A 23,822-nucleotide genomic window follows, 5' to 3' on the forward strand; every position below is an offset into this window, starting at 1 on the left:
TTATAGAGTCATCCAACACAGACAGGGTTAAAATATGACATTGGAAAGAAATGGGAAATAAGAGGTACATAATTCAAACAAAGTTTGGAGAATTCAGGAGTTTGATAAGTTAAAGAATTGCAGAAGGGGTAATAACAAGCCTTTGGCTAAGACATGCTGGACTAAGTGCTAGACAGGATGGGCAAAACCTAAAGGAAGGTGTAGGTCTTTTAAACAAATAAAAAATAATTGAACTTGTAATGATTCAGTGTAGAAGGAAAAAGGAGAAAATGGGAAAATTAGGGAAAATTAAAAGAAAAGTTAACCTCTATTACATGGAGGTTAACTTGTAACCTCAATGGTTACAAGTTAATCGTGAAAAATAATCATATTATTCATCAGCTACTAAATGAAAAAATAGTACAATTATTTTTAAATTTGTGGCTGTGGTTTGATTTCTTGTTTCTTTTGACCCACACTCTTTACAGGCTGATAGCGGTAATGCAGTTACCTTATTTGCCAACTTGACCTGACAACCTGACATTACATGATTTTTCCTTTCTGTCTTGATTAGCAGCATGTGGTTCTGTGTCCCACACGCCAGGCTGGACGGTGGCGCTAGTGCACCTCTCGGGCTAGTGCCAGAAGAAGAAGTCTTCACGGTAGTGAGGTTTTGGACTTCCGGTTATGAACGAGGGAAAGTTAAACAACCACCAGTAACTTTATTTATTTTACCACAAACAGTGACGTAATTTCTGACCAAATGATTCAGTCAACAAGTTTATTGGAAAGCTGGACTCAGGAAAATAACCAGCTAGCTTCTAGCTGTAAGGTAAATCCCTGTTAAATATTTAATTTAACTGCTAAATGTTAGTAATATTGAGTTTTAGCTATAGTGTTCCTAATTTTTTTCTAAGTTGCGGTGGACTAAGAATGTAAAGTGGCATGTCTGCAGGTAGAAAGCTAAGATACATCCTTATAAAGTTTGTCGTTGATTGTTTCAGCAGCAGGATGGACAAGACGCACCGAACCGAGAGCACAACCTGTTCAGGCAGAGACGATGGTCTTCTGACTTTCACAAACTTCTCAGAAAAATACAAGGTGATTCACAATCCTCTATTTTTTTTTTTATCCCACCCCACCAATTACAATTTAAAATAAAAATCCTCTTTCGTTCAACTTAGTTCGTGTCAACGGAGTGTCTTTCTTACAGCGTTTTGACATCAGGATTTTGAAAACCAACAAACCCCCATACTCAATATCAGCATTTTTTAATACCACATTGATCATTATAAAATGCACTTTAAAGCTTTTTTGTATTTGTTAGATATAACTGTTAATCGGAATAAAATAAACGGCAAAAAAATAAATAAAAATACCTTAAGCAAATTAAATAAAGTGATCAAAGTTCACAATTTTGTTTGAATAATGCAATGATTGTTGCCAACTCCAGAGCTCATTTTGCAAGCACAAAAATAGCAGATTTTAAAATAGAGGCTAAGTTAGTTCTGATGCAAAAAAGAAAAACAGCAGGAAAAATGCAACATACCCCACTAGGAAAGATAAGACTTCAAATTTAAGTCGCTCAAGGTTATTGTTTTCCACTTGAGTGTACAGAATGTTACAAAAACCGCAGAAACAATTGAGAAATTTGACTCCAGGAAAGTATAGAATCTTGAAATGGAAAATCTTAAGGAAATCTGTATATTGCTCCTCAAAAGAAGTTTACATCTATAGCTTTAATCTCATGGGTTTCTTGTTTATCTCTCTCAGGCATTCCTCCTCATTTGGATCGTGCACAGCTGGAGCTTTCTGTCGCTTATAACACTTGTGTGTGCTTTACTGCTCAGTCTCAGTTTGATGAGGCTGAGCTGCTCCTCACACAGAGCGCCCAGAGATGTAAGTTTCTGTCTGAAAGCACGGGAACCTTTACTGTACTATAGATCACACCAGCTAGTGCCATAAAGGTAATCTTACTCAATCTTACGTTTGTTCCTGGTAGTGCTTCAGATAGCAGGAGATGATCCTGGTACTTCTGACCCTTCTGTGCTTTGGAGAGCAGCTCTTAAATCAGTGACTGGGACAGCTTTGCGTCGTTATGTCCTGAACCTCCTCTGTGTGCAGTGGGGAGTATGGCTGGCCAAGAGCCGCCTGAACGCCATGCAAGACTTTCAGGTAGGTTTTGAATATATTTTAATAAGTTATTTCCACCACTTTATATTGTTTAGAATAATTGAATCTAGTTTGTGATCTGCAGACAAATAAATTATATTTTTTGTAATGTGAGCATGTGCTATGAGCAATGTTAGATCTCACATGCTTTATTTCAACTTACTGTTTATATAAGGGAACAACAGAAAAAAATCCCTAAGGAGTTTAGGTGGCAGGTTATTTGGTGTTTTTTTCCCCTTCATTATTCCATCACATATGTCCAGCCTTTCAATATTAATGAATGAATAACTTGAAATGAGTAAACTTTCATTCAACAAATGTCTTTATCCAGACTTTGTTGACATGATCCATTTGTATCAAAAAAGCTAAACAATCCTAAGTCAACAGGACTGCTATTAGTTTTTTTTAATCTAACTACTAAAATTTCATTTTTGTTCTGTCTTTTTTGCATACAACATGATATAACATAAGTTTTATGCCTCACTCTTCATTCTGGTCTATCATTTGTTTTCTCAAACTCTGCAGTGTTTTATCTCTGTGAAGGTTTGGTTGTTATCAATAAAAAAAACTACAGAACACTCATTTTCTTTGCTGTAGGAGGAGATGTCTCTTTTGGAGGCACAAAGTGGAGCAGTTGGGAATGATTGTATGGCTGAAACAAAGGAAAAGATCCCAAATATTCCCATACTTGTTCTGGACCCAAGAAGGCTTGTTGATCTGTTGAAGATCTGCACTACAATTGTCCAAGGTCAGCAACATTTATACTGGTTGAGTTTTACAATGCTGATTCCAGTATTTGTGACTAAACAACATTTAGCATTTAATAATATTTTAGCTCTATGCTCTCTAACACATGCATTTAATTTTTCCATAATTGTATCACTTTTTTTGTCTGCAGTGCCAAAGCTATCAGATGGGTTTCTTGTAGAGAATTATTAACTATTTCCTTTTATAATGACCTCAAGTGAACTTTGTAACTGGGAATAACAGTTAGTGGTTAGTAGCAAAGTGAAACCAAATGAAAATAGTGCAGCATGTTGGAAGAGTCGAGCTGTAAAAAGACAAAAACTAGAACAGAAAGAAGGACATTTTTCTTGAAAATATAAGTCAGTAACTAAAGCTATTAGCCTCACACAAATAATCATATATTTCTGTAATCTAGGTTGTTGGGAAATTTAAAGCCCCAAATTTATGTTTCAGTGTACAGTAAAAGTTATGTTTTTCACATAACTTTAAGGAAAGAAATTATATTTACCCAGCTCCTTCCTTACAAGGAAAGAAATTGTGAATTTTGCATCTTTCCTTATAAGGAAAGAAATTGTGAAAAACATAACTTTTATTGTACACTGAAACATAAATCCTTTTCGATCAATGCTATTCCCCTCTCCTGTTAGCGACTGTTGATGAATAACAATCCAAGTGGTTTTGCTCTTTCTTTGTTTTAATAAGGTGCAGAAAGGCTGACTGAGGGTTGGAGTGTGCTTTCTGCTCTGCAGGCTGCTTCTGCCTCACCTGCTCCCAGAGCTCTCATCGCTTACACACACCTCCTCTCAGGTTCCTGCCTCGCCCATATGGTACACAAAGCCACTCATACAAGCCATTGATAATAGAAAACGTAAAGTACTAGATTGTTTCATTGCCGAGGGCATGTGTGTGTTTGCACTTGACTCTAGAACCGCCCTCAGATGGCACTGCAGTGTTACCGAAAGGCTCTGGAGGCGGACCCCCGCTGTGTTTGTGCTCTCTATCAGAGCGCACTCATTTACAGGCGGTTAGAAAACTTGCAGGCCGAGGTACAGGCTCTTCGCATACTGCACTCGGTGAGTAACCTAAATAAAAATAATAGGATGTTTTTTGTTGTGTCTTATGTTAATGGATACACATAAATTGTTTTTGTAATAAGTAGTGGGCGGCTTCCAAAAGTATTAATATCCTTAAATAGTTCCATGTTTTGTCACTTTATGACCAAAATATCTAAATGTCTTTTATTAGGATTTTGTTTAATAGCCCAACACAAAGTAGAAAGGACAATTAAATGTTCTCATTTTTAACCAATGTAAAGGTTTTATAAAATCACCCTTTTATAGCGACAGGGACTAAAATTTAGGTCTAGATCTTTGACTGGGTCAGTCCATGAATTCATGCATAAACTTTGATCTAAACCACAATCTGATTCTATGATTAGCATCATTTTCCTCCTGGTTTCTTATTTGTTGCAGCCTCTAACAGGTTTTCTTCCAAGATTGTTCTGAATTTATCTACAACTATTTTCACTGTCCCATCTGATGGAACACATCCCCACAGCATGATGCTGACTCCACCGTGTTTCTCTGTGGGGCTGGTATGTTCAGGATGATGTGCAGTGTAGGATTTTTTTGCATCATACATTGCTGCTCAGGCCAAAACGTTCAACTTTGGGTTACAGAAAAACAGTCTATAATGACATTAAATTACACACAGGTTGATTCTAGATCCTAATCAGGTGTTTATTTAAGGGTTTCAGTGTAAACGGGGCTGAACGCAAGCCTTCATCTTCCTTCTGAGATCTTTAAGTTGGAAAACAGTCCTGGATTTCCTTCCACCTATTAAATATCCACTACTATAAAACGCATTGAAGGTTGTGGAATGAATTGTAACAAAATTGGAAAATGCTTAAAGCATACAAATGCCTTTCCCCAAACACTGTATGTGTGTTTTGTAGTTGACTAGATGAGCAAATAAGTGAAAAACATACTTTTTATCACTGAAAAATATTAAGTGAGTTCCAAGTCTGGATACTGAAACAACAAACCTCTTTTCTTCCGTAGATTTTGCTATTACCCTCGAGTACAGAACCTGCCATGGCTGCAGGCCGTCTCCTCTCACCGTCCTTATTTCTCTGCAGCCAATCACTGAGCAGCCTGCTCTCTGTCCCGTCTGCCCTCAGTGTCCTTCACAGTCTGGCTCTCAAATGCGTGATCCACGGCAGGTGAGAGAAGCAGCATGGTGTCCATGTGAATTCCTTTCACCAGCACAGATCATGTATTTGAGAACATGTTAACTTTGTTGTTAAGAAATGAGAGTATTTCTGCTTTTTTAGGGTGTCAGAAGGCGTGGAGTGTTATCTGGACCTGCTTGCTGCTCTTCAATCAGAAGATCAGCATGGGGTAAGAGCAAGCATGTTGACAGATCATTTCCAAGAAGTCATGAATGAAGTAGTATTTCTGAAAAGTGTTATTTTGCATGTTTATGGCCTTAGGTTCATGCTGCGGTCTCCACCCTCCCCAAGTTACCTAGACTCTACCTCGAGGCTGGAGCTGCCTTAGTGATGGCCCAGCGGCCTGCAGATTGTATGGCGCTTTGTGATGAGGTCATCGGGTCGACTCTGGATCTGCTTCCAGAAAAAGTGTTGTTGGAGGATCCAGGGGATGGAAGAGTGGCTGGGAGCAGGGAGATGACAGAGGAGGCAGAAAATGGGTTGGTAAGGCTGCTCTGGACAGCAGCAGCCTACCTCCTTCAGGGCCACTGCTACTCTCAGCTGAAGGACTGGAAGCAAGCAGTAACCCACTACACAAGGTCTGTGGTTCTGGTTCTGGACTGGTTTTACTCAGACTGTTTCTGTGTGGAATTCTGAATAAACACACAACATGGTTTTCTGCACTGTAGGTGTATCAACCTGTTGGTGAAGGTTCACTATAAAGACACAGGTGGAGTATTTTTAATAAGTATTTTGAAATGGATCTCTAGTCAGTCTCTTCTTAATTACATATTTCATTACAGGTTTCTCTCTACAAACTCCTTGCACAGATAAAGATGCTGAGCAGGGTGTTGACTTGTGTGTCCTCCAAAGACTAAAGGGACTTTCATTAGCTGGTAGGGGAATCAGCTTCGCCCAGATAGACCGGCTGAAAGAGTCCCTCAGAGACCTTCACCTCAGCCAGCAGGCCCACCCAGGTATGCACACCACAGCTGTGAATAAATGAGTGCAGCTATGATTAAAGATTCATATCTCACAGTGTCCTCCGAGTTCTGATCCGTATATGATAGTATGTTAGCGCCCTAACCGCGCATTAAAACTGCTTATTTTTTCCTGTGCACCTTCAGTATGTGACAGAATAAATTAATTAAATGGATAAAATAAAATATTTGTTTTTACAAATGTGTGGGGAGATTTGTTTGCAAGTAAGTATAGCCATGTTTGAAACATAAATTAGTATCAGAAATGCCTTCACGTTTGTCATCAGATCAGGATCTCAAAACGAAGGTTTTAAATTTCTATGGTAAACTCTACTAGATCATCTCCAAGTAGTGTATTGTTTCTGTGACAACAGTTGTCGATGTTATAAATGAGTATGAGGTTAACAGGATTGTGGACACAAAAAGAAAATTATCCAAAATCATCCAAGCTGAACTTTGAGGTTAGCAGTGATTGATGCAAATAGTTCTGCGACAGAGAATCAAGTTAAGGGTGACATTTATTTTGTCGAGGCCATTTTCATTTGTTTACATATAAACTTCAACTGGCCCAGTAATCTAAAATAATGCTGTAAACAACAATGGATGTCATTTAACTTTTGCTAATTTTTAGCAATGTTTTTGTTTGTTGCAAAAAAACGCAATCATTAAGGCACTCAGGCCTGCTTCTGTTGTACAGAGGATGTGAGAATACAGATGCAAAAATAATCCGTGTCTATAAACAAGAAACCACAAAATACAGATCAAATGTCTGTGGAAATACTCAGCCCACCTGCAGGCTTTGTAAATGGAAAGTGGGCTGCTTTATAGTGGTGAACATGTCAGATTGTATATTATTGTGAGTTTATGACATCATTGTGTTGAAATAGAAGGAAATATGTTATTTAAAACCACTGTGTGTGTACTTGTATTACATTGTCCTGTTTTCAATCACATGATCGTCCAATCCTTTTGGTTTCAGAGGGTGTGAGTGCCAGGCGGTGGTATGGGGAGGTGCTGTGGAGGCTGGACAGGAAGCAGGAGGCGGCTGCTTGTTGGGAACAGACCTGGAGCCATCCCATTCCATCCGTATCAGAGTGAGATACTTTATACTCGGCTCTTACACAGGCTTTTCCTTTTTACTGAAATTCATATCAGCCAGTAACAATCTGTTAGATTGGAGTTTGGGACTTTAAAAGGAAGAAGTGAAAAAGAAATTAGAAATTGTATAATTTGAATTATTTAGGTCTGATTGAAAAACACAGATTTAAGAAACATCTAGATATAGGGAAAACCTAATTATGACCTGTTTACTCTGTTTTGTCTTATGGTGGGAACCTCAATTCTTTTGCAGGGCTCTTCCTGTGTATGCACAAGAACTTCAGTCTTTACCAGTGCTGGATTCTGCAAAGCTGCAACAAAAACTACAAGAACCTGGTCCTACCTAGTAGGGCCAGCTACTAGGTAAACTCAGTTTAGAGAATAAAAAAGTAAGCCTAATCACTTAATGAATGTTTGGGGTGGCCTGTGCAATAAAACTCAAAATACTAGCAAAAACAATATGTGGAGATAATGAAATAAAGAAACTATATTTATGAAAACTCATCATGTGATCTGTGTGTGCACATTTCTCTGTAGGTATGTTACTATCAGTTAGTCTGCAGCCTCAGAATTTGCTTTTCAGAGCAAGCACCCTGCGACTTTTAGATGCTTTCCTGCCCTGTCACGAAAGCATCGTGCCAGGGCAGGCACCAAATGAATGACTCATTACCAGGCCTCTGCAGGTTTGAATGCCAGACACCCGGCACTCTACAAGTGTCTGGTGGGAACATCACGAACAGGAGCCATGTACACTGGCAAAAAGTTTGACATTGTTCTGGATTTGGTTGATTCACAAAACTCATAAGGATCAACTGTGGCATAATGTTCTGTGTTGCTACATCCTTCAATACCTAATGTGACTGGATAAAACTGCTTATTCCTGGTATGATGTACACTAACCACTGAAAATCCAGAGTTGTAATCTCTTAAAGTTGTAAAATTATACAAACCATGGTGGAGGACAATGAACCTGGAATAAGTTCAGATGAGCTGTTGGACTACATCTCCTTAAAGTTGGAACTGGAAATGACATGTTTGTCTGTCAATCACTGTACTCAATGACTAGGTCAACTGTCTAATTTTAATTTCAGAAAGCCTTTTTTTTTCTTTCAATGTGTGTTTTGTGCCTTAGGGAAGAAATTGGTATCACAATTTGCTCAGTAGAAGTAAAGTAAATTGTATTGTTTTAAAACACAATTATTTTGAAACAAAAAGTCAGGCTTAATTTTTGAATATTTTCAGAAAAAAAAGTCAGTTCCTTACAGTTACAAATAATTTTAAAGCCCGGACTGAGGCAACACCACTGTTACTATGAGCAAAACACAAATTTACAGGATTTATATCAACGCGGTGAGCGTTAATTGGATGAATGGGGTTTGATAATAGGCCAATAGAAAATAAACTTAACGACCTCCTCTCTCTTCTTTGTAACTGGCTAAACTTCAGAAGTACCCTTGGTGACGATAGCCTCTAGACATCTGATTGGTGCCCGAATTTGACGGAGTGGTTCCAGCCAATCAGAAAGCAGATTGTGTGTAACTCATGGTATAACCGTAAAGAAGGCAAAGGAAACTGCTGCTCTTTCGTGTGAATTCACAGAGAACGTCTAGTAGCGAAACCGGTTAAGCTCCTTTAACATTTAGCTAGAATTTCTATATTTATTACCAGCAAACCAGGTGGACGACCATGGCTTCGGGAGGGGAGTAAGTATACAAAATCTTCAGATTTGCTCAAAGGCGTCTTTTTTGTTGCAATGGCAGCTAACTATTACCCTTTAAAGGTCTAACGTTCAGAATGCTAATACATGACGAATTTGCTAGCATGAGAGCTAATGGGGTCAGTTACTTCATCCTCCGCAGTATTTGCCGTAGGTTAAACACTTACTACCAGTTGTATGTTGGCTTCTTTATTTGTTATTAAACTGTTGTCACCACACACGGTTCTTCCTGGTCGGTTAACGGTATTCGCTAACTCAGTTGTATGACTTCACAAAGCGCAGTCATCGCTACTCGATTGCTAACTTTAGCTTAGCAACACTGTCAAGGCCAAAGCCATCCACGATCACATTGAAAATTGGCCTATTCATTGGTCCTGGTTACCCATTATTTAGAGTTTGTATTAAAAAGTAAAAACATTATATTTCATATGTCCAGCTTGTCAAAAGTTTACCCGAAAAGCTAATGATTCTACGGGACAAAACGGCTGATAATGTTGTGACGAACTGCTATGCTAAACGGTGAACCAACGCAGGCTAATTCAATTTAGGCGATCGGCAAGCCTTCATGGATCTACTCAGTTAGAATAAAACGCTTGAAATAAGCTATCTGATTACACCATACACGAGGTTAAGTTGGGATTTTACCAGACGCAATGTAATTTTAATGGGATTTCTTAAAAGGACGTAGCTTGCTAACAAAGTTTTTTTTCCTCAGATTCTTTTGCTGTGTCATCTGCGTTCCCCTGCTCGCCAGCCGGTTAGCTCCAGGCTAACGTTAGCATGCTGTCAACGTAAAAAGAAACTACCAAAACATTCCGCGAAGTTTCCAGAAAAGGGCGGCATTTTTAATTTAGCTTAATGCTTGGTGTGGTCTTATGACTGTAGAAAAGTATTATTGAATTTTCTGTGCGTAACGTGATTTGGTGATAGGATGTGCAAACGACCTGTTTGCTCATATCAATACAGCGTGAGCCACATAGCTTTAGTAGAATTGGCTATAGAAATGTAAACACTGCGCCACAGAGGCAAATTAACATCCCTCTTGTTGTATGTCTCTTTTATATATTTGAACAATAAGGTAAAACTGAAACCAGGCATTTGTTTAAAAAGAAAAACATCTCAATTATAAGACATTTCTTACCAGTTGGCACTGTATAATCAACAGGCTAAGATTGCTCTGCATGTAATTAGAATGGAGCATGATTGATTGGTGGTATTTTATGAGTTAAATTGCTCTGAGTGGAATTTGAACTGAATTGGATTGGGTAGAGCTGGACCTTTTTATAAAGTGGTTTGAGATTCCAGCTCAGATTTATTGTGGGTGATGCTAAATAAGTAAACTGCCCAAAATAAAACAAAATCTATACCACTTTAAAGAATTTAAATCAAAAACTACATTTAAAAGGCATTGTAGTTGGAGAAATCATGTGCTGGTCGTTTCACCATTTTGCTGTCTTGGTTTTGTACCAGGCTTTTGGGTACAAACGGAGGACTCCTGGTCAATTTTTCTTTTCTTATTGTACCTACCCACTGAAACAACTCCATGTGAATTTTATTGTTTAAATATTTTTATTAATAATAATTTGTATTGTCATAAAAATGCTTCAGTTACACAGACTAATTGTATTTTATTATAAACAGTTTTACATTATCTTCCCATTTTGTTTTATTCTAATTCCTTTTTGGAAGTTGACTTGCCTAAGATCTGGAAGATTATGACTAAATATCGAACAAAATAACACAATTCCCTCAATGTAGATTATAAAAAATAGATTTTAATTGTCAGAATGAGTATAAAACATCCCCTTGGCAGCCATACATGGTCGGTGGGAAACATTACACGATTTTCTGCCAGGTAAATGTTTGAATGCAAAATGGCCAGGACACAAAAGAAGTCGTGTACCATGAAGATTTTGGTACACACAATGTTTTAATTTGCATCTACTTTGGGGATGTTTCATACCAGTCATTGAGCCTAACTGTGATCAGAACTAGGGGTGCAGCATGTGGACTTATAGTGCTATCACAACAGTTTCACAAAATATAACAATAAAATGCTAAGAACTATTTACTTCTATTTTAGATAACTGTATGGCTGTGTCACAGCAATCATAGCCCCACAATGATGCTGCTCTTGAAAAACGTAACTATTTGTATCACTAAACTGCACACAGTACCCTGATTTAATCAATAATATTTTCACCTTTATATATGATACTATCTTAACAAATGGTAAAAATATTAATTAGAATTTATCATGACAGTTATGAATCAAAATTCTTACATCCCAAACAATACACAATAAAATAATTGCCCTGCCCAATCAGAACCGTAATCAATGATATTGTTTGAAGAAAATAAGGCAGTTAATTTTAAATTCAATATTAAATGGGATTTGAATATTTTGTCTGGATTGATGGTCAGTATTCATCAAAAATACCAGAGCACAACAATTAGCAAACCTTTGTACAATATTATTATTACTATTTTACTGGAACAAAATGGAATTAGGTTGGGACAAAAAGACCAAAAAATTATTTGACCTTGAGCCAACCAAATATGGCACTAGGCTTTGCAAATTACCATGTTTTCACACTGGAGGTATTCTGTATGAAGACGACATAAAAAAATGTCCACGTTGTTGCCATTGATTTTAAGTGCAAATTTTATTTTCTGTATAAACATCTGAGTATTTTGTTATTTAAAAAAAGGCACTTATGCTGCGGAGTAAGGTTATTTAGTTTGACCCCATCTTCTGTTTCTCCTCTGTAGATCCAAAAATGATGACCTACAAACTGCTATTCTGAAGCAAAAGAGCAGACCCAACAGACTGATTGTTGATGAATCCATCAATGAAGACAACAGCGTGGTCTCTCTTTCTCAGGTAATAATTGAGAAGCTTTCCACCCACTCCACAGCTGGAGAAACAAAGTCAGATTACGATTTGGTAATATTCAGAGTAATGCAAGTACTTTATCAACTCAATGTTTTGTATCTTAGGCCAAGATGGACGAACTGCAGCTCTTCCGTGGCGACACAGTTCTGATGAAGGGGAAGAAGAGGCGGGAGACTGTGTGCATCGTGCTCTCAGATGACACCTGCTCTGACGAGAAGGTCCGGATGAACAGGGTGGTCCGCAACAACCTGAGGGTCCGTCTTGGTGATGTCATCAGGTGAGGGAAAGCAGATTGTTGTCCAACTTTCACCTACATATATGTGTGAATGTTAAGCCATGCTAAGTATAATATCTTCCTCAGCATTCAGCCTTGTCCTGATGTGAAGTACGGAAAGAGGATTCATGTCCTCCCTATAGACGACACAGTGGAGGGCATTACTGGCAACCTGTTTGAAGTCTACCTGAAGCCATACTTTCTGGAGGCTTACAGACCGATCCGCAAAGGTGACTTCCACACCCCATTGTTGCTTTTAACTTGTACAGATATAAGTTGACATGTAGCTTTGATGTAACTTATTTTTTTTCCCCCCTTTGACTTGTAAAGGTGATATTTTCCTGGTTAGAGGCGGGATGAGAGCCGTGGAGTTCAAGGTAGTGGAGACCGATCCATCCCCCTACTGCATAGTTGCTCCTGACACAGTCATTCACTGTGAGGGTGAGCCAATCAGAAGAGAGGTATGAACACACTCGTTCATACGTTTTAAATTGTTATAAATGATGTGAAAACTAAAATGTTGAGTCTTCCACCTGCAGGATGAGGAGGAGTCCCTGAATGAAGTGGGCTATGACGACATTGGAGGAGTTAGGAAGCAGTTAGCTCAGATCAAAGAGATGGTAGAGCTGCCTCTCAGACATCCTGCACTGTTCAAGGCCATTGGAGTCAAGGTCAGGCACTTCACTTGATTTTTTCTTATTCAAATATGGAGCAAAACTTGACCTTTTTTATTATAACTGCGAACTGGAATTTGAACAGAATTCTAGTTCGCAGATTGATTACAGAGTTTATGATTGATTACAGAGTTTATTTGATCTTTCAAAAAAAAGCCTCTTAAATCTTTATATCACTAGGAGACTTGAGTTTAGTGAATTTTATTCTATTAATTTATTCTTGGAATGAAGTTAGATTTTGAGAAAGTTGTAGTCTTCAAATGTTTTTGTGCTTTCAGCCCCCACGTGGCATTCTTCTGTATGGACCACCCGGAACTGGAAAAACCTTGATTGCTAGGGCTGTGGCCAACGAAACAGGAGCTTTCTTTTTCCTAATTAACGGTGTGTACACTTGGCAACATTTCTGTTTTAAAAGCTGCTCGTATATAGTAGAATTGCTGTCTCTAAAATGGAGCCTTGATTTCATGCTTTCAGGCCCTGAGATCATGAGTAAGCTGGCTGGAGAGAGTGAGAGTAACCTGAGAAAGGCCTTTGAGGAAGCGGAGAAGAATGCTCCTGCCATCATCTTTATTGATGAACTTGATGCAATTGCTCCAAAGAGAGAGAAGGTGAGTGTAAAGTGGTACAAGGCATGCCTAATAGATTTCAAAACCTTTTTAGAGCTTGCAGTAGACTGAAAGTGCACAGTGATTAATCTGTAGAACATTCTTGTTCATTATGTATAGCTATCTTTCGCTGCTACTGTAAAATCTGTTTCTTCAACATTCCAGCATTGTGTGTTTTGTGTTTGTTTTTCCAGACTCATGGAGAGGTGGAGAGGCGCATAGTTTCCCAGCTGCTGACTCTTATGGACGGCCTGAAACAGAGAGCTCATGTGATCGTCATGGCAGCCACCAACAGACCCAACAGCATTGATCCAGCTCTCAGGAGATTTGGTAATTTTTATTTTTTTCCTCCCATGCAGATGTGTGTTAATTTGAGGCTTTTTTAAGCTGTGCTTCTGTTGGTTTACACTGATTAGAGCTGGTAACAAGTACTTATTTCCCCTTAAATCCTATGGCAAATGCTGTTGTGTATCCTGGTTGCTTATGTATATTTTCTCTATAATGAACATGAACTCAGTTTAAATAATTGCCACATCAAAATGGTCATCTTACTACCTGACAGTTTTAAGATGCACTGTGGGCCTTATTATACAGGTTATTGTCCCCTGGGACTAAGTTTCAGTTTCATTTTGTAAAAAAGATAGGGGTTTTCTTGCAAAACAAAATACTGCATAACAGCACAGGCATTTATTTTTGTTGGCTCTGGAGATCAGAGCACGCTCTGTCAGTCACGTCCATCTCTATCCCTCTAGTTCTGCATTTTTAACACATGATTTAATGTTTATGACAGGCTTTATGGAGGGCGGGATTTTGCTCAGTTTCAAATACACATCTTCTAGTACTTCGTCTGAGAAAAGGGTTTTAAATTATGTTGACATCCATCTCAAATGTTATATCATTTTCAAACCACTGAGCGCTTTGCACTGTCTTCCATTTCCAGGACGCTTTGACAGAGAAGTGGACATTGGCATTCCTGATGCGACCGGCAGGTTGGAGATTCTGCAGATTCACACCAAGAACATGAAACTAGCTGACGATGTTGATTTGGAACAGGTTTGTGCACATGACTCCCATCAGGTGATATGAGTAACAGAGAGGTGCTTTTTATGTTCATTTGTTGTTGTTTTTTCTTTTCCTTGATGACTACACCATAAGTACCACTCTGTCATTTATATCCTAACTTTTTGTTCAAATAAATTGACTTAAATAAACTCAATGCACATGGATAATTGGACTAAGCGTACTTTGGTATGTCATATTTAAATTTCCCTACATATTTTATTTGTTTTACAATTGAAATGCATCAGAAAAGGAATCAAGCTACATATTGCAGAAATGTTAGCTTTATTTTTCTTCTCACAAATCAAAACTGGCAAATATGCCATTTTCAATTCTTCTGCCAAAATCCCCACAGTGAAATGGCAAAACACATCCCAAGAAACCACATAATGTTTTTTGGGATGGCAAAATATTTCCAAGTAGACATATCCTGCTTTCTTTTTTTTGTTACCTATTTGAACACTCCAGAGTAAACTTCTAAACATGCTCGTTTTAAAATAAGCAAAACAACATTTTGCTTGTTTTAAATGAGAGAATATTTACATATGTGGCTCTAAAAGAACTCCTAAAATGAAATTTCCAGTTTTGAAAAATCTGTATTTTAGGAGCTAACAAACCGTTTACTTTTGATCTGAAAAATGAGGCCCATCAGTTCTTGTATTCAGTTTTATTAGATATGACTGCATATTCAAAAATTTCAGAAATATTTATTTTTGCTGAAATTGTCTTAACTGTGGCGACCTTTTGAACCACAAGCGCAGCGCCCTCATTGAGAATCTTGATGTTTTTATTTGCAGGTGGCCAATGAGACCCACGGCCACGTTGGTGCAGATCTGGCTGCTCTCTGCTCCGAGGCCGCCCTGCAGGCCATTAGGAAGAAGATGGACCTGATCGACCTTGAGGACGAGACTATTGATGCTGAAGTCATGAATTCTCTTGCCGTTACCATGGACGACTTCAAGGTAAACCTGTAATCTGATCGCTTCAAATGGATTTCAGGTGCCTCAGTTGGCCAGTAATGGCCGTCTTTGTCGATATTAACTCGGTCAACACTGTGTTGCAGTGGGCTCTGAGCCAGAGCAACCCATCAGCTCTGAGGGAGACGGTTGTTGAGGTTCCCAATATCACCTGGGACGATATTGGAGGTCTGGAAGATGTCAAGAGGGAGCTGCAGGAGCTGGTGCAGGTGTGAGAGAGATTATGCTAGAAAGGGGTTCTTTACTCTTTTCAAACTTGGGGTATTCTCTTACTGTAACACTGTTGTCTCTCTGTGCATAATTCAGTACCCTGTGGAGCATCCAGACAAGTTCCTGAAGTTTGGCATGACCCCATCCAAGGGTGTGCTTTTCTACGGTCCTCCTGGTTGTGGTAAGACTCTGCTGGCCAAAGCCATTGCCAATGAGTGCCAGGCAAACTTCATCTCCATCAAAGGACCTGAACTGCTCACCATGTGGTTTGGAGAATCTGAGGCTAATGTCAGAGAGATCTTCGACAAGGTATGTTTTTTTTAATTTATTTATTTTTATTTTTTCCAGGTCAGTCCATTTAAATCTAAGATATCAGAGGAACGGTCTTTAAAGTCAGTGTCCATGTCAAAATAAATGCATAAAAAATAAAACAGAGTATAAATAAAGGTTGCATTAGACTTTTTTTTTTCATATATAACAAATGTAGTGCTTCTCATGTTGACATATTTAATTCACATCTTTTTATTTGCCACATCTTAATTGGAATTTTTGTTACATGTATTAGTTTTGTTTATAGAAAATAGTTATTTAGGTAGAAAACAAATGGCTCTGAAACACAATGTGGATGTTTGCAGGGGAGCAGTTGTTCAGATGGATGAGAATCTGCAGATAAACATTAAATAACATTACATAGCTTTGATGGCATCTTGATCTTTAATCAATTTTTCAAGTGTTTTGTTACCAACTCATAGAGCTCTTTATTCATTAACCTTCACATGTTGATTAAGTGAATGAAATCCTTAGCTTTGCTCTGAATTTATTTTTAGTGTTGGATAATTTTGTTTAGATTTGACTAAATGAGGTGTCAACAATTTTCAGGAGAAGCAGACTTTGTCATAAAACATGTTCTGTTACCTTTCACCATCAGAAACCAGTGTTAGCATGGCGCTTTATGTATCGTACAACATGCAAACGACATACTCATGTTCTCAGTGTCCCTAAGTATATTAAATTTGAATATGAATACATACAGAATTTTCAAACATAAAATGTACCCTGTCAGCGACTTGCTGCTTAAAACCGTTGTCCTTGTGTCCTCAGGCTCGTCAGGCTGCTCCGTGTGTCCTCTTCTTCGACGAGTTGGACTCCATAGCTAAGGCTCGCGGCGGCAACGTTGGCGATGGCGGCGGAGCTGCCGACCGTGTGATCAACCAGATCCTGACCGAGATGGACGGCATGTCGAGCAAGAAGAACGTCTTCATCATCGGCGCCACCAACAGACCAGACATCATCGACCCGGCCATCCTGAGACCTGGCCGTCTGGATCAGCTCATCTACATCCCTCTGCCAGACGAGAAGAGCAGGATCAGCATCCTGAAGGCCAACCTGCGCAAGAGTCCCATCAGCAAGGTGACTGTGGTGTCTGCCATCATTTATGGTCTATTTACTGGCATGGTTGAGTTGAGTGTAATGATTCTGCATTGTATTCTAGTAAATACCTCTTAAATAACTTTCAGTCAAGTTTATTTGTATGGCACATTCCAATAACAAGGCAGTTCAAAGTGCTTTACATCATAAAAACATAAAATTATAAACATCACCAATAGAGAAGGCAGTAACAAACATTACATTTTGTGGGTGTCATCATCAGAATCAATACACATTAAATAATCAACACACAGCGAACTTTAACTTTTATGTGTTTAGAAGAGACTTTTAGGCTGACTGTGTGAAATCAAACCCAAAACAAGATATCAAACAATTTTTAAATTTCTTTTTTTCCCTGAAGGATGTGGACTTGGACTTCTTGGCTAAGATGACCAACGGCTTCTCCGGCGCTGATCTCACAGAGATCTGCCAGCGGGCCTGTAAGCTCGCCATCCGAGAGAGCATCGAGAACGAGATCCGCAGAGAGCGGGAGAGGCAGACGAACCCATCAGCCATGGTCAGTGCTCCGTGAGGCGGAGCGTCTGCTCTCTGCTGGTCCTCAATACTTCATGAACTCACCCAGAACTCATCCGTCTCTGTCCTTGTAGGAGGTAGAAGAGGATGACCCCGTGCCAGAGATCAGGAAGGACCACTTTGAAGAAGCAATGCGGTTTGCCCGTCGCTCTGTCAGCGACAACGACATCCGCAAATACGAGATGTTTGCTCAGACACTGCAGCAGAGCCGAGGCTTTGGCAGCTTCAGGTACACCTTCTGATAGGTTTTATCTATTTATGTCTCTCAGGAGATTTGTTCTTATTGTAGGGCATAAAGAGATTGATGACTAATTGGCACACTATTTGGAAACCATAGCTGTGATTACAAAAGATATCCTTTTCAACAAATTGCTACATTCTTAAATTCTGTTTTATTAGGATTACGATCCCAATCAGTTTACAATCTAACTCAAAGTTTATTTGAAATGATTTGATCCTGGAACTGAACATCTTTTTTCTTCTCCACCCTCCCAGGTTTCCCTCCAGCGCTGCAGGTGGCAGCGGTCCAAGTCACGGCTCTGGTGGAACTGGCAGTGGTCCAGTGTTCAACGAAGATAATGATGACGATCTCTATGGATAAATGCCTACTGCCCCATAGTGGTCGGTCATGGGATCACACCTGTACAAATTCTCACCAGATTCCACATTTTTAGGACTTTGTGCTTCTTTCATGTGTTCCCTTTTTTCTTTTTTTGTTTTCCTTTTATTTTGTATAATTTCTCTTGGAGACAGCATGTAGCCACTTGGTTTGCCCTGACTTTGATGTGGGTGGGGGACTGGGATGACGAAAATGGAAGGTGAGTGACTGCAAACAGGATCAGAGAAGGCGGGGTTGGCGTTTTTTTCATTTTTTTTTCAGTGGCTTCATTGTCAGTATATCTCAAAAAATACAGGAATGGCTATAGTGATGGGGATTTCTGCTAGACTCTGAATGAAAAACATTGCTGATGACGTTTTTTTTCTTTTTGTTTTTTTTAAATAAACAGTAGCATATAATGTATTACAAATTTGTCAAGGTTATGTTGTTGCAAATAAAATCTCACTAAATGGAGGCGTTACTAAGGTCTCTCTGCTGTTTGTTTAGATTAGTTTAAAGGTTTTTAAGGCTTGACTTAAGATTTTATTGCAATTTAAATCTATTAGGATGCCATGTCTTTTGTTTTCTTTGTTTTATCAAGTACAAAGTCGGCACAGTCATCCATCAGGAACTTTGGAGTTAAGCTTAAAAAAAGCTTAACTCTGCTTTAGAGACCCTGAGTTAATATTCCAACTTGGTTTCTCCTTACTTTCAATATGGTGTAGCAGAAAGCTGCTTGTGATGCAAGTTGAACCTTTCTAACACCTCAGCAGAACATCAGGCTAATCATCTCCATGCTACTTGCCACTGATGCAATAATTCACATAAAAGGAGAACCAACCAATACTGTGGAGGACATGGACATACTTTTATAGGTTTACATTTTGGTGCTAACATTCCTTGGTTTTAATGTGATATTCAAAGTTTTTTAGGGGAATTTAATTCACTAGAAGTCATAACCAAAAGGTACAGAAACTATCTAGAACTAGATGTATCACTGAGTAATGAACCCGAGTTGGATCGTGTAGGAATCTTTAAATAAATGGTGGCTGAGAGGCAGTTCTGTCTTTGGCCACATAGTGTCGCTCTCACCATAACCTTTTTTTTTATATATAAACGTCAAACTAAACATGTTTTCAATCAATTTTGCGAAACGTGTCACAGGGGAAGAAAGACGACACCAATTCTGATTGAGGTTCAGTTTCATTTATTTTTCCATGTCATCTATTTGAGAATCACCTTGAATGTGTTTCTTGAAGGCTCAGTAAGGATCATGGAAGGGAAAATGAGGATGTTCTCCATCCCTCCACACTTTCTTGCCGTTCTTCTGTAGAGAGAAAAATAAATATGTTCTCAGAGGTTTTTTCTCAATACATCTGCTACTTCAGTCCTGCATGGAGAGTCGTAAACATGTCATAAGGATCTATTTCTAGTAGTAATGTCTCACCTCCACTGTTGGGATAATAAAACGTGTGTTGCAGTTAAAGGAGTCAATCAGTTTCATGTAAGCCGGACACAAGGAAAAATCAAACACCCTTAAATTCTCCTGGATCCTGGAGGCCGTCACACTTTTGGGGATACACACCACCCCCCTCTGGATGTTCCACCTGCAGAGTCAGATGATAGTCACGTTGCCCACAGTAACATTAGAGGACAGTTAGCTGTGCAAAGTGACACTTTGAGGTGTCCTGCCTTACCTGAGTATCACCTGAGCAGGAGATTTCTGGTACCTCTCAGCGATGGCGCCAAGTTCCTGATCTGCCAGCAGACTAGGCTCATCAGGAGAAGCCCAGGGTCTGTCTCCGCTGCCCAGAGGACTGTAGGCTGTCACACAAACCGCTAAAGACCTGGAACGGAAGTGAGAGCATGATTTCAGCTGCTCTGAATGCCCCTTACCTAAAGTGTATTTCACTGACCGACAGTGTGACAGGAGGTCTGCTTGAGACAGATAAGGGTGGCACTCCACCTGCAGAAAAAACAGGAGATGTAGTTTATTCAAACTGACATGAAAATATTAAGTTGTGCAGAGCCAGTCTAAAATTTTATGGGGCCTCAAGCAGATTTTTGCTTTGGGAACCCATTTCCAAGTAAATCCAATATACACTAAAATAATAGCTCATTAAACTGATCAAGTGGTTGTGTTTTGAATTTGATGTGGTTTACCAGTAAGTCAACAGTAATACTATGTTACTGAAATGTTTTGCTTTGCTCTTACATTCTTCACGTCAGTGGCATTTAATGATGTGCACGAGCTGTGACCACAGCCCAGACACAAATAGTTTAACTAATGACCGAATTGTTGAATCGGAAATATTTCACATTAAGCATAAATAAGATTTTTTTTTAAATCTACTTTTTTAACTACCTTCAAAGTGATTTTAAATTTGAGTCATTCCTGACAAAAGTGATGACAGAACTTAAAGTTTTGAGATTTGTATTATAAGAAAAGTTGGGGTATCCGATTAGCTTGCTCTCTTTGGGTCAGCTCTGGATTTTTAGTTTGCAATATGATCTGTTTGAACAGCCGTACCTGGTTCACCACAGGTTTGTGCCTGGCAATGGTGATGATGTCATCTACCTGCCTTGCGTTGAAGTTGGACAGCCCGATAGCCTTGACCAGACCTTTATCTACAAGGTTCTCCATGGCCTTCCAAGTATCTCTGTAGTGAGTGTCAGACAGTGAGGTTCATAGCTGGTGAGGCACTGACGTCATCAGAATCAGATTTGCAAATAGATGCATAGATTGACAGCAGTTTACAGGTTATGTTTCACTTCTGCATCCTTACACATACAAACTGTAGCTCACAAAACACACATTTCCTTAAAAAACAAAACAAAATAAATGTTATTACTGTCTTACCTGCTTCGATTGAAAGTCCACTTGAGAAAACCTTTTTAGTGTTGTAATGTAGTCATCCATGTCGAAAGTCGGGATAAGCGAGAGGAAAAAAATCACTATCTCTATTATAATCTATCGCTGCACTTGACTTGCTTCCCGAATCGTTTAGCCTAGCTCGCTGTCACTTACTCGGCAGTTGAGGAGTGAACAAGACGAACGTCTGGGATCTTGAGCGCCCCCTGCCATGAGGCAAGAGAACTGCCTGCCTCACCTCGAACCTGTTCTCTGCCGTTTATAATCGCTCATTACACGAAACACGTTACACAAACACAGTTGGTGACAAAAAGCACTGTACATTATATACATAAGCTAAACTATTGGAAATAAGTTCACATATTAAATTTGTTTAAACCATTTTATTGACGCCGTACAGCAACATGCTCTCTCCGCTTAGCAGCCAGCGCAGAGCCAGGGGTTGCGCAATCCAAGGTGAGGCAGAGCTCGCTGCTGCCTCACCGGCATCGCTTCCAAGCATTTGAATGGGAAAATAAGAAAATTCAGCGATTTTGAACAAATAAAAATCGAAATTGGTGAAGCTACATGAAAAATAAATATTTTTTAGTGCAAACCACCGGATGAATATAACAATTTAAATTACTTTATGATTATATATTTTCTTTCTTTCCATGATGGCAGGTGAGGCAGTGCCTCACCTGCCTCCCCTGACCGCACGTCACTGGAACACATACTCCCATCGTCTCGTCGAGGCATTAGCTCCTTCCCTCTCCTGAAACATCCACATTTTGTTTCAGCATAGGAATTAATGGTTTTCACCTCAACACGCACTGGAGGAGGAAGCAATGTTTTGCAGAAAGAGCTGCTACTCCCTAAAAGGCCATGGGCCAGTGCATGAGGTAGAGATCCAGGTAGGAGAGACCCAGGTGGGTCAGACTGGACCTGCATGCCTCTTCAACATCCTCGGGATCATGTTTGGGGTTCCAGAGTTTGGAAGTCAGAAACACCTCGTCACGCGGCAGAGCCTGGGGTCAAGAGGGCAAATTAGACTTCTGGCGAAACAGGATTGGTTTTTTTAAGCTAAGCTAGTGGTTCCCAAACATTTCAGGACAAAAATTGTTTGAGTAATTACTAGCTTCAAAACATCAAAACTCTGATGAACATTGTTGCCAGTGATTGCATCAGCAATGCAACATAACTGGCATTACTCAAACTTTTAAATAACATGAAAACGTTCAACATTTTATGCCTCTCATTTCAGAAAGTGAGACTCGTATAACTTAGAATCATCACACAAAAGTAACTTGGACAATCCTAGCTGAACCAAAATGGGAAATCATGTTGAACAGTAGGAAGAAAATGGCCATGTTTGTTTTTAAGCTTTGTAAGAAAACTTCTGATTTTAATTGATACTGAATAATCTCAGTTATTTATTTTTGCTGTAAATTAAATCACAGTAGTTTGGTGCCAATTCATTATTTAATTTGAATGTAAAAACTACTCTTCTTTTTTTTCCAAACATTTTCAAAATGGTCCTGTCATCTATTATGTGTTAATTTTTAGAACCAAGGGCCAAGCTGAGTTTAGGCGACCTTGTAGACTGGGATGCAATGTCTAAAACCTGTTTCACACTGAGAAAAAGACTAACCCTCTTCCACTTAGACAAGTGATTCAGTGAGTCATGGTAGTTGAATAAACAGACATTAAACAGGGCCAATAAAATACTGATAAAGTACAAAAGGAAGAAGAAATCACAGCTCCTCACCTTCCCTGGACCCACCCGAAGAGCCAAAGCATCTCCAACCTCCTGTTCGTTGCCGTACACAGCCGCACAGTCAATATGTCTGTAGCCACAGTCTAAAGCTGCCAGCACTGCTTGCTTCACCTGGCAGTACATAGTAACACTTAAACAACATCCAAGAGCATCTTTTGGCTTAGTCTGTTAAACCTCTGTGAATATGTATTGCTCTACCTGACCTGGAGCACTCTTCCACGTGCCGAGGCCAACCAGAGGCATCCTCTGCCCTGATGAGAGAGTCACAAAAGTGCTCATGTTTCAGTGACGAGGACCAAACGGAGGACAAACGAGTGTGTGAGGGCTCCTCTTAACTCCTGTGGAAGTGGAATCAGTGATTATCCAGTCATGATGACTGTGTTAATGCTCTGTTACTGATTATCATCTGGATTCACTAACTCTGCCCTGCAGCGGTGTTGTATGATGTTTTAGTGGATTTCACATAATACAGAAACTTATAACAGAGCAGATGCCGTTTCACATGCAGGCAAACTAAATATTTACTGACCTACTTACTGTTTCGAGCTCGCTCTACCCTCAAAGTAGATCTTCTCAGAGGATTCATAAACCTTCTGTGAACCCAGCCTTACCACTAGAAATAGCTGACACAGCTATATGCCATTAGTCACAGCGCAGTGTAGCTGCAGCTGACCTCCAGGCTGAGTAATCATCAGCAACATCCTTACCTACCATGTGCTGCACACAATTTGTTCATTAACCACAACTCCAGTTTCACGTGATTTTTTGTCTTGCACAATTAAGTAGGCCTGGCTGCAGACCAGAGTGTAATTCAGTCAGTAATTAAAGTATTGACTTTTTCTGTTCCTACCTGAGATTGCTCCAAAAGATTCTCGAAGGGTCCAATGAGGCTCTTGTGTCTGAGTGAATTTTTCCAAGTTCAGGTCAAAGTGTGTGTTTACCTATCACTGATGGAAAATGTCCAAACTCCACTGTGCTCAGAGATACCAGAGACACACAGAGTGAATAAAAAAGCTGTCTTGGTTTTGTTTGTTGTA

General features: G+C 39.3%; 3 protein-coding genes across 7 annotated transcripts; 2 read left to right on the top strand and 1 right to left on the bottom strand.

Moving 5' to 3' along the window:
- The first annotated feature begins 622 nt into the window (after positions 1–622).
- Positions 623–7,689, top strand: fancg (FA complementation group G). 2 transcript variants are annotated; one of them, XM_028032782.1, is made up of 14 exons: positions 623–811; positions 987–1,080; positions 1,753–1,878; positions 1,982–2,154; positions 2,749–2,899; positions 3,601–3,725; positions 3,825–3,971; positions 4,959–5,119; positions 5,231–5,297; positions 5,390–5,706; positions 5,797–5,837; positions 5,911–6,084; positions 7,067–7,181; positions 7,439–7,689. In XM_028032782.1, the coding sequence occupies exons 1-14, from the start codon at positions 743–745 to the stop codon at positions 7,530–7,532; spliced, it is 1,854 nt and encodes a 617-aa protein (XP_027888583.1). In that variant the 5' UTR covers positions 623–742; the 3' UTR covers positions 7,533–7,689. The 2 variants fall into 2 exon arrangements, with proteins under 2 accessions (XP_027888583.1, XP_027888582.1); XM_028032781.1 differs by having other exon boundaries at positions 624–811; positions 984–1,080.
- A 1,044-nt stretch (positions 7,690–8,733) lies between these two features.
- On the top strand, positions 8,734–18,638 carry vcp (valosin containing protein). The gene is made up of 17 exons (XM_028033856.1): positions 8,734–8,888; positions 11,675–11,786; positions 11,903–12,075; positions 12,160–12,302; positions 12,403–12,533; positions 12,612–12,743; positions 13,025–13,127; positions 13,221–13,354; positions 13,546–13,681; positions 14,292–14,404; positions 15,208–15,372; positions 15,474–15,596; positions 15,694–15,906; positions 16,699–17,007; positions 17,387–17,542; positions 17,634–17,788; positions 18,055–18,638. Exons 1-17 carry the CDS (start codon positions 8,872–8,874, stop codon positions 18,158–18,160), a joined length of 2,421 nt encoding a protein of 806 aa, XP_027889657.1. The 5' UTR covers positions 8,734–8,871; the 3' UTR covers positions 18,161–18,638.
- Positions 18,428–23,768, bottom strand: akr1a1a (aldo-keto reductase family 1, member A1a (aldehyde reductase)). Of its 4 annotated transcripts, none has more exons than XM_028033859.1 (10): positions 23,636–23,768; positions 22,984–23,123; positions 22,777–22,896; positions 21,887–22,036; positions 21,735–21,785; positions 20,688–20,834; positions 20,074–20,123; positions 19,855–20,004; positions 19,605–19,764; positions 18,428–19,484 (listed from the first exon to the last, which is right to left on the bottom strand). In XM_028033859.1, exons 2-10 carry the CDS (start codon positions 23,062–23,064, stop codon positions 19,419–19,421), a joined length of 975 nt encoding a protein of 324 aa, XP_027889660.1. In that variant the 5' UTR covers positions 23,065–23,123; positions 23,636–23,768; the 3' UTR covers positions 18,428–19,418. The 4 variants fall into 4 exon arrangements, with proteins under 4 accessions (XP_027889660.1, XP_027889662.1, XP_027889659.1 ...); XM_028033861.1 differs by having other exon boundaries at positions 22,984–23,036; positions 23,636–23,729; XM_028033858.1 differs by lacking the exon at positions 23,636–23,768 and adding an exon at positions 23,323–23,529 and having other exon boundaries at positions 22,984–23,036.
- Between the last annotated feature and the right edge of the window lie 54 nt (positions 23,769–23,822).

This window comes from Xiphophorus couchianus, chromosome 12 (assembly GCF_001444195.1).
Source record: "Xiphophorus couchianus chromosome 12, X_couchianus-1.0, whole genome shotgun sequence".
NCBI lineage: Eukaryota > Metazoa > Chordata > Actinopteri > Cyprinodontiformes > Poeciliidae > Xiphophorus > Xiphophorus couchianus.

Bases quoted from the DNA above. Each gene is read 5' to 3' on its own strand.
- fancg (XM_028032781.1), top strand. From the start codon at position 743: ATGATTCAGTCAACAAGTTTATTGGAAAGCTGGACTCAGGAAAATAAC. The intron at 2,900-3,600 runs GTCAGCAACATT...TGTTTTAATAAG, and splicing joins CTGCACTACAATTGTCCAAG to GTGCAGAAAGGCTGACTGAG. The intron at 6,085-7,066 runs GTATGCACACCA...TTTTGGTTTCAG, and splicing joins CAGCCAGCAGGCCCACCCAG to AGGGTGTGAGTGCCAGGCGG.
- akr1a1a (XM_028033858.1), bottom strand. From the start codon at position 23,371: ATGAATCCTCTGAGAAGATCTACTTTGAGGGTAGAGCGAGCTCGAAAC. The intron at 20,835-21,734 runs AGTGACGTGCGG...TGAACCTCACTG, and splicing joins ACGATGGGAGTATGTGTTCC to TCTGACACTCACTACAGAGA. The intron at 19,765-19,854 runs GTAAGGCAGGAC...CTGACTCTGCAG, and splicing joins CCTGCTCAGGTGATACTCAG to GTGGAACATCCAGAGGGGGG.
- vcp (XM_028033856.1), top strand. The intron at 17,008-17,386 runs GTGACTGTGGTG...TTTTCCCTGAAG, and splicing joins GCAAGAGTCCCATCAGCAAG to GATGTGGACTTGGACTTCTT. The intron at 17,543-17,633 runs GTCAGTGCTCCG...CTGTCCTTGTAG, and splicing joins AGACGAACCCATCAGCCATG to GAGGTAGAAGAGGATGACCC.